At 34.1% G+C, this 17,485-nt stretch overlaps 1 protein-coding gene across 5 annotated transcripts in view; it reads left to right on the forward strand.

Moving 5' to 3' along the window:
• The window catches only part of TECRL (trans-2,3-enoyl-CoA reductase like), an 82,338-nt gene that overhangs the window by 40,885 nt on the left and 23,968 nt on the right, over positions 1–17,485 (forward strand). For 4 of the 5 annotated variants that reach the window (XM_081813081.1, XM_031018314.2, XM_081813083.1 and 1 more), the window contains exons 3-4: positions 10,187–10,231; positions 16,070–16,173. In XM_081813081.1, the coding sequence (XP_081669207.1) occupies positions 10,187–10,231; positions 16,070–16,173 (149 nt within the window). The remainder of the gene's footprint in view (positions 1–10,186; positions 10,232–16,069; positions 16,174–17,485) is intronic. The other variant, XM_081813082.1, reaches the window with a different exon arrangement.

Consider the following 17,485-nt stretch of genomic DNA (forward strand, 5'->3'; position numbering starts at 1 on the left):
GGGGGAATCAGAGGGGGAGATGAACCATGAGAGACTATGGACTCTGAGAAACAAACTGAGGGTTCTATAGGGGAGGGGGTGGGGGGATGGGTTAACCTGGTGATGGGTATTAAAGAGGGCACATACTGAATGGAAAAAGAAACTGAAATTTTAGAGAGATTGATGATTAATTTGCTCATAAGTGGCAAGCTGAGATTTAAAAAAAAGGAACTAAGGAATGTATCATCCACCAACATGATATTAAGAGCTGCATACGTTTTGAGGTAATATTTTGAAAAGAAACTACATATCAAATTTATTCCATTATAGTATATATAGGTACTGAAATCACAAAGTGTAAAAATATAATGTTCCAAACATGTTTTTTTATATCTCATTAATGTTTTCTATTATGAAATTCTGCTAATGATATATAGAATAATACAATTTTGTTTTCTCTGTCATCTTAACTAAGTAAAAGGCCCTTGTTAAAAGTACTTCTCTTAACTTTCTTACTTAAGCCAATATTTTCTTTGTGGTTCAGTTCAAATCATAGTATAAACCACTTGCACATATTAATGTACCAAGTATTGAAAATAGACTTCTTCTCACTGTGACTACTGTAAAATACTGGTCAAATTTACATTGCTGTATACTTAATATCATCAGCAACTCATCTAAGTGTCAAAAATTCAATTTACCTATGTGATGTATTATTGTTTTCAGAATCTTAGGAGACTAAATTGTTAGGAAGGGATGTCCATTTTGCCAGTCAAGTTTCATGTAATACAACTGTCATAGCTAATACAATTCTTAAAGTGCATGAGGTATGATCCTGTCTGTAAGTTGTTTCATCTCTCATTATGGCACATTTAAACCTGTGAATTGCTGAGCAATGTCAGGGTTATTTTGATTCATCTTTAATGACATGCTGATATTCCCAAAGACAGATATTATTAAATAATTTTGTTTTATAATATCCAAAAGTCAAAATGGTTGGGATAGCAGTATTTGAACTTGAGCAAGTGACTATATTATAGATTCACCAAATATTAGAAGAGATGTCTTATCTATAGCAAATGATTGATTTCAAATTTATATTTGAATATGTGACTGTGTGAGGAAATTTAAATTCAAAGAAAATAGATATATGAACAGTGAAATATCTGGACTGGTTATTATACTTTTTAAGGGAATGTTCTCAATAATACAAAACCAGAAAGCACAGAGTACTATGGCCACTGGTATGAAGTCAAAGATTATCTTGCAAACTTTAATGAAAAAGCAATGTTCTTTTTGTTGTTTTCTTTTTTTTTCTTTTCTTTTCTCTGTTTGTTTTTAATTTTTTTCTGTTTTTGGTTAAATTTCAATCATTAGCAGGCTTATGGACATAATGTTTGGTGAGTAATATAAAAAATCAAGTTATATTAAAATCACTAACAATGATGAATGAGTAGTGGTGGAGAGCATGTTCTGAGTTAAAGTCATGAATATTTTAAGTGGAAAGACCAGTCCACCAGAGACAGCAACAAGAATCAATTAAATTAAATAGTAAAATTTGATATGAAGTCCACAAGGAGAATGGAGAAAATGTTTTGGAAACAGCATTTAATAGCAAGGAGGATTCCTAACACATTTTCATGCCCATAATTGGAAGGATTTAGTGTGAAGAATAAATACTTAGTTGAAAATCACGGAGTTTTCTATTAAAGGAAGAAGATAGAGGGACTTTTTTGAGTGAAAATTGATTGTTTAGAAGTTTTTGCTGTTGACAGACTATACGTGCCCTCAAGTGCATTGGGGGAGTATTAGAAGGCATGGGAAGGTGGACAATCAGGTCTGATTAGTGGTTGTGCAAGGCAAAATTGGGAGAAGAGTCATTGTAATACTCTGGGAGACTTGACAGCTAATGGTGTCCAATGTAAATGGGAATACAGGCATGATGATCAATCCTGGTAATTTCTTAGAAGTATGGTGGGTAATTTGGTGAACAAACTGGCTATAAATTTAAGCCAGTGAGGATAAAGAAATAGTCTGGTTATACTCTGTGTGTTCTTCTCCCTGCCCCACATTATTCTGCTTTCTGCTTTGTTATTTAGTGTGAAATTGACTTGCTACTTTATGCTTCTTGCTTTCATGCTCTCTTTTATAAATCTGAATATTTTTATGCAGCTTTTAAATTTTCCATTTTTAGAACCATGTCTGTTTTCCTTCAGAAGCCTTGCTTTGTGATTGCTGATTATACAGTGTGATAGCACTCTGTCTTTCTTATTTGAGCACTCCATAATAGCAAATTCTTTAGCAGATGCATTTCCTTTTCAAGGTCAGCAAAATTACATACATTGGTTGGTGGCTGGCTTTAGTGTTAAAACTTTTTGTTGTTGTTGGAATGAGATAGGAAATGGTTCTTTTATTTTTCAGATATAAACCCTATCACTCATATCATATCTTACTGGCTTCCTTGATTCTATTTTAGTTTGATCACTTAATTATGTAGGTGGCATTTATAAAACTTCAAATAAATGGTTTACAAGGAAAAGAATGGTCCATTTAGTTCTAGTGAAGTACTGTACTGAATGAATCATTTGTAACAAATAAAACAACTGATTCAACAATATTAAATCAGCAGCCAGTATTTTAATACATAAGGAGTTTTATATATGTTTGTTGTTTATTTCTTATAAAAAAGGAAACAATTCATGTGTCTGCCCTTTTGTTCAGGCTTGCTTATAGGATTGTAGTGTTTGGAAAGACTATGGAAGTACTAATTAATAAAACAATATAACCAAAGAGATAATGCAAAGTACACAGGACATTCTGTCATAACATCATGTTTCCTACTTAGAATTTCATTACTTGGTTGATATCTCCTGTACTTTAATTTCATTTTGTACATACGAGAACTTTACATCAGAGCACATCCTTTGTCTCAAAGGAAAAGAGAGAGTTGTATACTTCAGATATTAGAACAAGGAATATATGTGGAAGTTATTAATAAGAAAAAGTTTGGCTTAATAGAAATATGTTTACTAATAAACTGTTCAAAATTTTAAAAAATAAATCTTTTGGGAAGCCTGGGTGGCTCAATCAGTTAAGTGTCTGACCCATGATTTTTGCTCACATCATGATCTCAGGGTCATAAGTTCGAGTCCCACATCAGGCTCTGCTCTGGGTGTGAAGCCTGCTTAAGATTCTCTCTCTCTCTCCCTCTACTCCTCCTCCTCCTTTTCTAATAAATAAATAAATAAATAAATAAACAAATAAAAATCTTTTTATCAAAATCTGAAATTGATCAATATTTCTACATTCTTCTTAAATAATCCAAGTTATTTAGAATACTTTAAGTACAAAGAGTGCTTTCCATTTTTTTGAGTGTGCTTTCCATTTTGTATGTTATTGTTGTCCAGTATTTTGTTTCTATATACGTATATACATTATTACTAGTACCTATATTATTTTATATACATGAATTATATAGATATTCAGCTATTTTATATAGAAGTGTCCACATATATGCCAGTTCCTTTGCTCAATATTGTTTAGTTTACCTTATCTCTTAGTCCTAGAATTAACTTATTTTTCTAAAAGTTGATCCTTTAGATGTTCATCTACCAACAGGCAGAAAGGGTCTACTGAGTGTGAGATTTCTCACTCCAGTAATGTCCTTATGTTTTCTTTAAAAGGTACTCCATTTAGAAGCCATTTGTCCATTACCTTTTATTGTTGCCATTTAGAAAATCCGCTATCAGTTTAATTGCCATACATGAAAATTTGAAAAATGTGAAAGTATGTAAAGATAATAACAGACTCTAGATGAAGTTATCTGCCTCCAGAGATTATTTACTTTTGCTTCCTTGGGCAGAAGAGCTGGACTGTGGAGATTACAGATCAGTTGAATCCAAACAGGGATTGGGATGATTCAAAATTCAGCTTCATTTCCTGTAGGAACTGGTTTATTTCTGATTTGCCCTAATTACACAATGCCAATTGGAATATTGGGCTTTTACCAGAGCTTCTACTTCTGAACTGGGGATATAGTTTGTTCTTCTGTTTCCTTAGGCTTGTGAGTTTGTGGAAAGTCCTGCTCAGCTGTTTCTTCCAATACAAGCTGATATCCCTAGGGGAATGTGTCTCCAGTTGCTAGGCTCAGCTTTCTTGGTTTTCTGTTCTCCCAGAGCTCAGTTTCATAATTCTTCATTTTTCTAATTACTCTGTGGAGAACTTGAGAAAATATTTTGCCATTCTTTTCTAGTTGTCCTCAATAGGATGTATGGGGAGGAATATATAGTGTACCATTGTAATTAATATTTTTTTTCTTATGCTTGCATATGCCTAATATATTGTTCACTTTTAGCCCCTATTTCTTTTAAATTGCTTTCATATTTTCTTGAACCTTTCATGTTTCTACTTTCTGAGTAATTTCCTCTCGTCCATTTTCCAACTAACTAATTCTCTCTTCTGCCTGGTCTAATTGTCTATACTATCATCCCATTATTTTTTTATTATTAAAAATAAGTTGATGATAAATTTCTATAAATTTTATTCAGTCTTTTGTCAAAAAGCCTCTGTGTATATAAACAAGGATGAATTATACAAATACAAATAATATTATATATTATGTTATATATTATAATAATTATATACACATACAATTTACTTTTTCTTTCAAATGGATTATTAGAAATAACAGTTGATACACTTTAGTTTATAATGGTATGTTTTCTTGGAGTGCCTGGCTGCCTCAGTTAGTACAATATGTGACTTGATCTCAGGGCTGTGAGTTCAAGCCCCACGTTGAGCATAGAGATTATTTAAAAAAAAAAAAAATGCTACATTTTCTTGAGTCTTATTATCTAAAGTGTTTTTTTTTTAACAGGTGTCATTGTTATTTTTCAGAACATTTAGAATCTATTTCCTATCTTGTAGCTATCAATTATTTGGAAATAAGCCTTCTTTGTTTCTAACTCTCTGGAACTGTCATCTCCAAGATTAGCTTTAATTGCCACATTTGTATCTAGTGGCAGGTCACAGTAAACAGTGCAGACAAATTTGCTTATTTTCTTCTACATCCAGTTCTGGAATATTGAGGAATTAAACTGAGCCATGTAGAAGCTTGTAGAACTTCATCTTTCTTCCATTAACCTCTTGAACTGATCCAGCTCTGCATAGCATACTTCTTAGGTCTATATTCTGTTTCTATTTATTCTTTATCTTATCTCACAACACCAGCCACAAAGAACCCAGGATGTAAACAACAAAAATTGATCACCATTTCATTTATTCCTAGAAGTCTCTATGGTTCAATATGGAGGCTCCATCACATTTATTAACTTTCTTTAATCCTTAACTGCTCTCAGAACTTATCCTTCCTACTGGGATGGGTGAAATCAAGAAAAAGGTAGGAGTAAAGGGCAAGTTTTACCAAGGGTCATAAGTGAAGGCATAAGTGTTCTGGGATTCATGGATTTCAAAACTTTTTGACTGTGAATAAGAAATTATTATAGTTCTTATAAAAATAAAATGTACTTATACAATTTAAACTATTGAACAAAAGTTCAAGAAACAGTCCTTAATCTATCTACAATTTATTGCAATACATTGCATCCAGTGTCATGATGATACATCTCTACTTATTCTACTCTACACTATTCTGTTCTATTCCTTTAAGTAATGTTAAGAATAATACACTAATTCCATTTTTCAATTTATTAATGGCTCACAACCAACAGTTTGGAAAATAACTTATTAAAATAAATATATTTGAATTACCTATTGAAGTACATATATATTGAATTACATATATTACCCATTTAGGATGTTATCCCTTGGGGCGCCTGGGTGGCTCAGTTAGTTAAGCATCTGCCTTTGGCTCAGGTCATGATCTCAGGGTCCTGGCATCAAGCCCCACATCAGGCTCCCTGCTCAACGAGGAGTCTGCTTCTCCCTCTGGTCGTCTCCCTGCTTATGCTCTCTCTTTCAGATAAATAAATAAAACTAAACTACACTAAGCTAAACTAAAATAAAATAGAATGTTATCCCTTAGTGATATAAACACTTTTAATTATCAAGAAAATAACTATAAGTCATGGTTAGAATATGAAAAAAGTTACACAAATCAAGCTCAATATCTTGATAAATTCGGAGACTGACAGACGCATTAGATCTCCTATGTATTTATAATTCATCTGTAAGCCAGTTATCTAACTTCAATGTACTCCACAATATAAATAATCTTTTAGACTATTCATCCATGCTAAAAATCCTTATGCAACTTATGTTCTTTATCATTTATACTGTCTTTTTTCTGCCATTCTTCAAACCTATTCCACCTCCCCACAACAAGCACAGAACATTTCAGCCAATGTATTCTTTGCTCTTTGAAAAGGTGACTGAAACTAATCTAAAGGCTTATATAGGCAGTTAATAACTGTTTTTCGCTAGGACACAGTGTTAAAAGGTCACAACCTATAAATGCCAAGTTTATTCCATACGTAGATCTATGTTGACAGAGTTAGAAGGCCATAGATTTCCCAAAAAGTGTTTAGAGCTTCTAATTTCTCTGATGTATTAGTGTGGGTTCAGCCAGTATTCAGTCATTTGGTTCATAGACAGTTTTATTGGCTTAGAATGATAGTTTTTTATTTCCACAATAGGAAGCATCACAAAGTGCTGTTGAAAGCAGTATCTCATGTGAATATTATTTAAATGGACAGAAATTGTCAGCTTTAATGTACACCCATCGTAGGTGCTCAATGACTATCTGTTCAATATAAATGGATTCCCATTCTGATTGTAATTTCTCCAATACCCATAATTGAAACTCAATTAAAACTTTAGAAGCCTCTGTTGTATATATTTGCATCATATCTTCTTTGGCAGCAGATTTTCACTATGAGTAATACAAGTAATTATTTTAAAATATCTTTCAGCAAATAATGTTAATATACATTCCAGAACAACCAATGGTTATATAAATAATAAGAATTTTATTAGTAAATACAAAAACAAAACAAAAAAGTGTCTTTACCTGCATATTCTCTAATTTAAAAAATCAAATGTCAAAGTTAAATTTTGTGTCTGCTCATTTGTCATGCTGTTACTAAATTTTGTTTAAATATAATCCTAAATAGTTTTAAACTTGTGATTACAATTTTTGACTTATGAGTTATTTGTCCATGATAATGTGCATGTATAAGTTCTCTTTTTGCAATAAATTTGGAGAGAATTTATTTCAAGAGTCTACTTACGTCTTATTATCATCATTCTTACTACCACTTTAAAAAGTAGTGTTTTGGGGGCGCCTGGGTGGCTCAGTCGTTAAGCGTCTGCCTTCAGCTCAGGTCATGATCCCAGGGTCCTGGGATCGAGCCCCACATCAGGCTCCCTGCTCGGCGGGAAGCCTGCTTCTCCCTCTCCCACTCCCCCTGCTTGTGTTCCCTCTCTCGCTGTGTCTCTCTCTGTCAAATAAATAAATAAAATCTTAAAAAAAAAAGTCTATAAAAAAATAAAAAATAAAAAGCAGTGTTTTGAAAACAAAAGAGCAATGCAGTATGTTTCTTTGACAGTACTCTTAATTTATTATAAATCAAGTTAATTTGCTTAATACTGGATATCAAAGTTAAGAATTAAATTTTCAATAGAAACCTTAAAATAATAACTTAGAATTCATTTTAAGAGAAAATAATTTTTTTTAAATTTTATTATGTTATGTTAGTCACCATACAATACATTATTGGTTTTTGATGTGGTGATCCATGATCCATTGTTTTTGTATAACACCCAGTGCTCCATGCAGTACGTGCCCTCCTTAATACCCATCACCGGGCTAACCAATCCCCCTCCCCCCTCCCCTCTAAAACCCTGTTTGTTTCTCAGAGTCCATAGTCTCTCATGGTTCATCTCTCCCTCCGATTCCCCCCCCCCCACCATTTTTCCCTTCCTTCTCCTAATGTCCTCCATGCTATTCCTTATGTTCCACAAATAAGTGAAACCATATGATAATTGGCTTTCTCTGCTTCACTTATTTCACTTAGCATAATCTCTTCCAGTCCCATGCATGTTGATGTAAAAGTTGGGTATTCATGCTTTCTGATGGCTGAGTAATATTCCATTGTATATATGGACTACATCTTCTTTATCCATTCATCTGTTGAAGGGCATCTTGGCCTTTCCACAGTTTGGCTATTGTGGACATTGCTGCTATGAACATTGGGGTGCGTGTGGCCCTTCTTTTCACTACATCTGTGTCTTTGGGGTAAATACCCAGTAGTATAATTGCTGGGTCATAGGGTAGCTCTATTTTGTGAACCAATTTTTCTATTATGGCTGTATATGGTAAATGCATTTTGATTTCCTTATCCAGGTAGAATTCTTTAGTAAACTATGTATTTATTCCTAATGGTAGTATAAGGGAAAGATACTAAATTGATGGTCTGCTATGATCAATAGGTTTATAATTATTAAAAGTCGATAATACATATTATTCCAATATGAATTGTGTGCTTTACTCCTGGTAAAGAAAATAATCCACTTTCAGGTGTCAATATTAAAAAAAATAATAATAAGATCAATGTTCTTTGGTTTTAAATGAAGATGGTTAAGCATTTTATTGAAAAATAACTTACATAAAGTGCACAAGTCCTATGTCATATACCTTGGTACATGTCCACAGACTGAACACATATATGTAGCCAGACCCCAGATTAAAAAACAGAAAATTACCACCCTAAAGCTCTCATCATAACTATCAACCACTGCTCATCAGCACACTGCCAAGATCTATCTCCATTTATGACACTGGATAAGTACTTTATCCACTTCCTAAGATCGAATCTGTCTTCCAACAGAAACTATTAGATTACTTGGGGTGGGGAGGGAAATGTCTATTCATGTATTCTGCCCATTTTTTAATCGGATTTTTCATTTGTTTTATTTAAATTACAGTTAGTTAACATACAGTGTAATATTGGTTTCAGGTGTACAATTTAGTGATTCAATGCTTACATACAACACCTGTTACTCATCACAAGTGCACTCTTAATCCCCATCACCTATTTAACCAATCCCTTCACCCACCTCCCCTCTGGTAACCATTGGTTTATTCTCTGTAGTTTAGAGTCTGTTCTTGGCTTGCCTCTTCCTCTTTTTCCCCTATGATAGTTTGTTTTGTTTCTTAAATTCCACATAGGAGTGAAATGATATGGTATTTGTCTTTCTCTGACTATTTCACTTAATGTGCTACACTTTAGCTCCAACCACATTATTGCAAACAGCAAGATTTCATTCTTTTTTGTGGCTGAGTAATATTCCATTGTGCATCTATACTACTTCTTCCTTATTTATTCATCAGTTAAAGACACTTGGGCTGTTCCCATAATTTGGCTATTGTAGATAATGCTATAACATTGAAGTGCATGTATCCCTTTGAGTTAGTATTTTTGTATTCTTTGGTAAATACCTAGTAGTGCAATTGCTGGATCATAGGGTTAAAGACCTAAATGTGAGATCCAAAACCATAAAAATCCTAGAGAAGAACACAGGCAGTAACATCTTTGACATTGACCACAGTACCTTCTTACTAGATATGTCTCCTGACGCAAAGGAAACAAAAGCAAAAATGAACTGTTGGGACTTCATCAAGATACGAAGCTTCTGAACAGCAAAGGAAACAATCAACAAAACTAAAAGGCAGTCTTCAGAATGGGAGAAGATATTTGCAAATGATAATTTCTGGTAAAGGGTTAGTATCCAAAATATATAAAGAACTTATAAAACTCAACACCCAAAAAATGACTAATCCAATTAAAAATGGACAGAAGATGTGAATAGACATTTTTCCAAAGAAGACATCCAGATGGCCCACAAACACATGAAAAGATGCTCAACATCACTCATCATCAGGGAAATACAAATCAAAACTACAATGAGATATCACCTGATACCAGTCAGAATGGCTAGAATTCACAAGACAAGAAACAACAGGTGTTGGTAAGGTTGTAGAGAAAGGAGAACCCTCTTACACTGTTGGGAATGAAAAGTGGTGCAGTCACTCTGGAAAACAGTATGGAGGCTCCTCAAAAAATTTAAAGTAGAATTACTTTATGATCCAGCAATTGCATTACTAGGAATCTACCTGAAGAAACTATTAGATTTTAAAATGTGTGTATACTTGTGCTGACAATTAAATGCTTTATTTTTCATGGAATAGGTCCAAAGTGGTATCCTTCCCGAGTTGGCCTGCAGCTAGAACGAGGTAAGAATAAATTTTCACTGATCTATTTATTTAATTTGGAATCCCTTTTCTTTCATCAATAGTTAATATTTATTTATCACTTACTAAATGACAAACATTATAGTAAGTGGTCTAGATCAGTTATGTCGGTTGATTCTCCCCATAAGCTAGTGCTTCACTTTTTGCATGAGGAATTCTAGTCTAAAGATAATTTTCACACATCCACTGTAATTTGCATTGGAGGCAGGATCTGAACTAACATCTTTCTGTTTCTAAAAGTTTTACTGCTTTATTCTCTCATTCTACTATCACCTAATATGTTCTCAGGGATACAGCTCAATATTTTTTTTTCTTCCTTCCCTCTTTCCTTCCTTCCTTCCCTCCTTCTTTCCTTCTTTCTTTCCTTTCTTTCCCTCCCTCTCTTCCTTCCTTCCTCTCTTTTCTTCTTTCTTTCTTTCTTTCTTTCTTTCTTTCTTTCTTTCTTTCTTTCTTTCTTTCTTCTTTCTTTCTTTTCTTCTTTCTTCCTTTCTTTCTCTTTCTTTCTTCTTTTCTGTTTAAAGCAGAATAAATGAACTAAGGAGGGGAGAAATGAATGAATTTTAGGGAAAATATAATATCCGGGATTAAGCCTGAAATTTCTCAAACTGTCAAATCCTATTCTTCATTCAAAACATTTATAAATAGATACACTTAAAAGTTACTCCTGCTAATAATCATTGTCACTAATATTACATCAACTTGACCTTAAATTTGGACGTGTTAAATAAGAGCTGTGGGTAGAATATAAATTTTGGAAGAATACTTGAAGTCAATAATAGTAAATCTACAAGAGGCATCTATTAAGGAATTTCAATCTCTAAATTTTTCCATAGAGTGGTGAACTGCCCTTTTTTTTTTCCCCTGGTACTTTTGCTAATATTCAGGCCATCCTTTCTCAGATATTACCTTTACTTAAGGACAAATGATGATTTCCTTGCATCTCTCTAAGGTGTTTTGTTTGTTTTCATTGTTTCTTAGACATCCCAGGTTTCTCTGAGACCTTTATGCTGAAAAAATAGGAATCCATGATATTCTTGGAAGTCATACTTTCTTAATGATTTCAAATTCTTCCAAGCTCAAATGTTCAAGAAAAATTCCTATCTGGCTAGAGTTTAAAAGAGAAGACTCACTCTCTTGTTTATTTTTGCCTCTTCAGGGCCTTGTATATGCCAACCATATAAATGCCTTTCAACACATGGATGCTCAAATAACATAAAATTATATAGTGGTATTGTTTTCTGAACTTGACTTTTATATAATGAAGACTCTAGAATGCCACAGGCATCAATATAAAATATAATTCAATTTGAAGAACACTACAAGGGGAAACAGGGAATTTCTATTAGCTCAGCCTTCCTGGTGAATGTGACTTTTTACTTTCTCCTCACATATATTTATTTGGTTTCCCTTCACATACATTTACAGGGTATGAACTGAATGAAATATAGCCACTGAGTGCCCTTGAATAAGAATGTGATGACTTATTTGAAAAAAAAAAAAAAGACTCAATTATTTTAGCGAGCTAAGCAGGATGTGGTACAAAGAGGTTGTTTGGAGTAAAACAGAATTTTAAAACCTGACTCTTCTGCTTACCTATCTATAGGGTCTTCTTTCCTAAAGTGGAGCTAATAAAGAATTTAACCCATGATTTGGTTTTTGTTTTATAAGTGTCAAATAAGATCATGTTTATAAAGCACTATAATTACTGACACATGGTAGATGCTTCATCTGTTATAACTGATGTTATAACTATTCATATTAAGAAAACTTAACACTGAAACAAATCAAGGCCTAAATATTTACAAATATTTCCTGCCAGAATGCTTATACTATGAGCAATGACATCATGCAGATTTAGTCTTCTACATTTTCTTCACACAAAAGACATCAGTAAAACATAAAGAAAATAGCAAACATTGATAATCATAGGCAAATTAACAGACTATTTTTTTTTTTTTTTTTAGCTCAGTGGTTATGCTGAGCTGAGCTAGACTTAGCCTTACTTGGGTGGGTCCACTCAAGTAGCTGCAGTCAGCTGGTGGGTTTTTAGTGACTGGCTGGTCTAGGATGGCCATGACTATAGCCAATCCTCTCTACTCTTTGTGGTTTCTCATGTTTCAGCAGAATATTTGGGGCTTGTTCTCATGGTGGATTCAGGGATTCAAACAAATGAGCACAAGCACTTAAGATTTCTTAAGGCCCTTGGGTGCCTGGGTGTCTCAGTCATTAAGCATCTGCCTTTGGCTCAGGTCATGATCCCAGGGTCCTGGGATCGAGTCCCACATTGGGCTCCCTCCTCGAGGGGAAGCTTGCTTCTCCCTCTCCCACTCCCACTGCTTGTGTTCCTGCTCACTATCTCTGTCTCTGTCAAATAAATAAATAAAATCTTAAAAAAAAAAAAAAAGATTTCTTAAGGCCCAGGCTTGGAAGTATCATATTTCTTGCCCTACATTCTGTTAGCTAAAGTGAATGACTAGGCTAACCCATATTCAAGGGCACAGGAAAATAGGCACCGACTCTTATAAGAGGTACTAAAAGTCATATTGTAAATGGTGTGGATATGGGAATGGTAAAGAACTGAAGTCACAATTGTAATACATCTGTCATAGAAACTGGTAACTAAAATGTGTTCTCTCCTCCTACCTTGATTAAGATACTTAATAATGTTCTGGAAGCACAGAGTTGAATTTCTAATGCTTAAAATCATTGGATTTCTAAAATAGAAAGGTGAAGCATGAGTAGACTTGGTCCTTTCCTTCCCAGCCCTGGCTCTAATCATCCATAGCACTTATAAAAGGGCCTTGACAAACCCCTAGGTACATACCCTAGTGTCTGGCACAATTTTGGGGAAGAAATGCCCAAGAAAGAAGATTTGTTTAAATTAATTTGGGCAGAAAATTCACAGGCCTTAAGTGGCTGAAGCCTGATATCCATGGAATTGACTCTTGTTTTAGGAATATATTCTTGGCCCTACCCATTCCTCTCCCTTTGGAAAAGGACATAGGCATAGAAAGCCAAGGACAGGGTTCCCTGATTACTGAGTCTGAGTGGTATGATTAATGATATGCCTGGATTCTCTCAGTTCCTTCTATGCAAATCTCATATTGATGGGACCACATTTTAAAAATATGCCAATGGTCTGCTCCTTGAAGTCATCAAAAGTAATAGAGGAGTAGAAACTAATCCCCTCTCCAAAGATGTCAATAGATGTATGTTGGGAAGATGTTTACAGTACTTCAAGTGGTACAAATATCTCAGATTATTTTGTTCTTATTAACATTTCTTGTTGTTATACATGATTGTCAAAATGATTTTGGCCATTTGTATATCCAAGTCTTTACCTTGACCCATGTTACATTAACTTCCTATTGCTGTGTAACAAATGACCACAAACTAAGCTTAAAATAACACTCATTTATTAGCTTGAAGACACAGTATGGCCAGATTCTTTGCTCAGAGTATCACAAAGCTGTAATCAAGGTGTTGGTGGAGCTGAATTCTCATCTCAACACTTTTAGAAAATTCTACTTCTGTCTTTATTCTTATTGTCTGAAGTTTTTTTTTTTTTTTTTTTTTTTTTTTTGTGGTTCTATGACAGAGGTTCCTATTTCCTTGCTCCTTGTCACATTCTAGAGGCCATTTCAGCTCCTAGAGGCTATTTGCATTATTTGCCATGTCGCCCTCTCCATCTTCATCCCAGCAATCATTCTCGTACTGTAGTATCAGTATTCTAGTACTTTGAATCTGAATTCCTCTGGCTTACCAATTCCTGCAGATTTAAATAGTACATGATTAGCTCAGACCCAACTGAATAATCTCTCTTATAAAGCCACATAGCCTAACCTAATCAAGGGAATGATAGCTTACCATATTCACATTGGCTTTATCAAATACCATCTTCAAAATTAATATATAACAACTGCACATTTTATCTTACTTTAAAATATTTCATTGTAAATCAATGTATTGGATTCTGAAAATCAACTAAAAATAGTCATAAATTAATATTTAATGTGTTTTGGAAAAATAGAGAATGGAGGACTCCTAGGTGGCTCAGTTGGTTAAGCATCTGCCCTCAGCTCAGGTCATGATTCCACAGTCCTGGAAGGGTCCCCACTTTGACTTTTTGTTCCCTGCTCAGTGGGGAGCCTGCTTCTCCCTTTCCCTCCCTCCCTCATGCTCATGCACTCTCTCTCTGTTTCAAAAAAATAAATAAAATCTTTAAAAAATAGAGAATGAAATGACACTTTTTCATGAGAAAAAAATAAAGATAAATTATAGATAGATTAGCATAAAGAATAATATCAATACAAGCAACTACAATGGCAATAAAAATAACATTATACTTATGAGATTCATTTAGCCCTAGTCCACTTATTTTTCTTTCTGTATGGTATAACTTTGTTTGAATAAAACAAGATATATTTAGCATTATCTCATTTATGAAGATTTAACTTTTTACAATTGTTTTACAATTATAAATAATGCTAAAAAGAACATCTTTGTACATATATTTCAGTACACACATGTCAGACTTATCTAGTGTTTATTATTAAGAATGGAACATTTCCTTTACATGTCCTCTAAGACATCAGTTTATTCTTCTCCAATTTCATGAGAAACTCCTTTTCAGTAATCTTTGTAGTATGTTTCTTTTATTACTTTGAAAGCCCGTAGTGCTAGAAACTTTTTTCAGTTTCCATTTTCTTTTCAAACTGAACACTCAAATAATCTCATCACACAGCATGGCTTTAAACGTTAATGACTTTCAAATATCTACAGACACACCTAACCAACTGCCTATTTGACAGCTCCTACTTGAATGCCTAATAAATATCACACACTTAACATACCTTAACTTAAATCTTAATTTCCACCCCCAAATCCTGCTCCTTCCCCAGTCTTCCTCCTGCCAGTTAATGAAATTACAATGCTCCTAATTGCCCAGGTCAAAAATCTAAGAGCTGTCTTTATTTCACTGAAATACTCTCTTCTCAAGTTGAACCTGCTCTATGTTCAAAACATATCTGAAATTGATGAACTTTTAACATTTCTACCAGTGCCATCTTAATCCAAAAAATCCCTTGCTTGATGAATTTTGAGTTCATCCTAAGTAATCTTGCTCCCCCTTCCTCCCAGTTTCCACACAGCATCCATAGAGATCTTTTAAAACATACATCAAGTCACTCTGCTGGTGCTTGTGATGACTACTAAAATTTATTTGCCCTAATTAATTTATCAAATAATAAAAGAATTTAGAGAACAGTTGACATCTATGTCTACTGACACCCCAAATTATACTTTTTTAAAAGATTTTATTTATTTATTTTAGAGAGAGAGCATGAGCATGGGGAGTGGCAGAGAGAGAGGGACAAGAAGGCTCCCCAATGAGCAGGGAGCCCAACACAGGACTCAGTCACAGGACCCTGAGATCATGACCTGAGCTGAAGGCAGACACTTAACTGACTGAGCCACCCAGGTGCCCTCCCCCCAAAAAATTATACTTTAAAAATATCCTGTATCATACTCGGTTATAATATTATCCAGTATTACATTTTCTCAGAACACAACAGGATAGTAACTAGTGGTAGTCTGCACTTTGTTTAGGTAGAGGTGGGAAACTACCATATATTTGAAAAATTCTTAGGTATTTTATAAAATGGGTTCACTTACATTTTATTTTACTTTAAATATTTATTATACATTGCAGTTTCTATGTATGATTTATTCTTAGCATTCACAATTTTTCACATTAAAATTGTTTGTTAAAAATCACGATGCCTTGAAATTGTATTAAAATACTTTTCCTTATTATTTAAGGTGGGCCTTTTTTGAAGGACTACATAACCATTCAAAGCATTGCAGCTTCCTCCATTGTCACTCTCTATTTTACAGACCTAGGTCAACAGGTCAGTTGGACTACAGTAAGTATCAATTTGAAAAAACAATGTACATGTCCCACATTTTGATAGGAATAATTTGTTGACAGAAGGACAATATTATCAAATAAATTCATAATGAAACAAAATACTGTACTGAATGGCATTTTAAGTTTTCCACTCTTACTAGAAACCATGGTCAAAATTTCATACAAGAATTAGAGCCATGGAAATACACAGTTGAAAGAAGGAGAATAAATTATTTTTTTAAAATGTCCATCTATCCTATGACTGTATTTCTTCAGCTTTTCCTTCTAGGAACCTGGAGATATGAAGACTCTTCACAGTGGAAAAAGAGGAGATAGAATATTCAATAAAAAAATATTCTAAGGCAAAGGGAGGGCATATGGAAAATCAGAATGAAGTAGTGAGATTTCTTTGAGTAAGATGGTCATGGAATACTTTCCGCTCTCCTTGAAGGAGGAGCTTTCAAAGTGGTGGCAACTGAATCCAATGGCATTAGAAGAATGAAGACTACATTCAGTGGTGGCAACTGAATCCAATGGCATTAGAAGAATGAAGAATGAGGATTAAGAAATAGAGAAAATACTTGACACTAGGTCACAAGTATTGAACTATTCATGAGTTATGGAATAGATAGGTGGAATAGCTTTAGTAGCAATAGGAAATCCTAGGTGATATTTTTGTGACAAAGAGTTAATTTGATAAATAATTTTAACACTGATATAAAAAGAATAGAGTAATCATTCTATTTTTCAATTCAATTTTTTATTTTTTAGAATTTTAAAGTTTTTCCAATTACACAGATATTTCATATTTGTGATGGGATTACACTTTTTTTGGGGGGGGGACTTACTAAGGTTTTTTTTTTTTTTTTATGTTATGTTAGTCACCATACATTACATCATTAGTTTTTGATGTAGTGTTCCATGATTCATTGTTTGCGTATAACACCCAGTACTCCATTCAGTACATGCCCTCTTTAATACCCACCACCAGGCTAACCCATCCACACACACCCCTCCCCTCTAGAACCCTCAGTTTGATTCTCAGTGTCCATAGTCTCTCATGGTTCATCTCCCCCTCCGATTCCCCCCCTTCATTTTACCCTTCCTGTTATCTTTTTTTTTTTTTTTTAACACATAATGTATTATTTGTATCAGAGGTACAGGTCTGTGATTCAACAGTCTTACACAGTTCATGGCGCCACCATAGCACATACCCTCCCCAATGTCTATTACCCAGCCACCCCATCCCTCCCACCCCCCACCACTCCAGCAACCCTCAGTTTGTTTCCTGAGATTAAAATTTCCTCGTATCGGGCGCCTGGGTGGCT

The sequence above is a fragment of the Leptonychotes weddellii genome, chromosome 2 (genome assembly GCF_054177405.1).
Source record: "Leptonychotes weddellii isolate Sample4059 chromosome 2, ASM5417740v2, whole genome shotgun sequence".
Classification (NCBI taxonomy): Eukaryota; Metazoa; Chordata; class Mammalia; order Carnivora; family Phocidae; genus Leptonychotes; species Leptonychotes weddellii.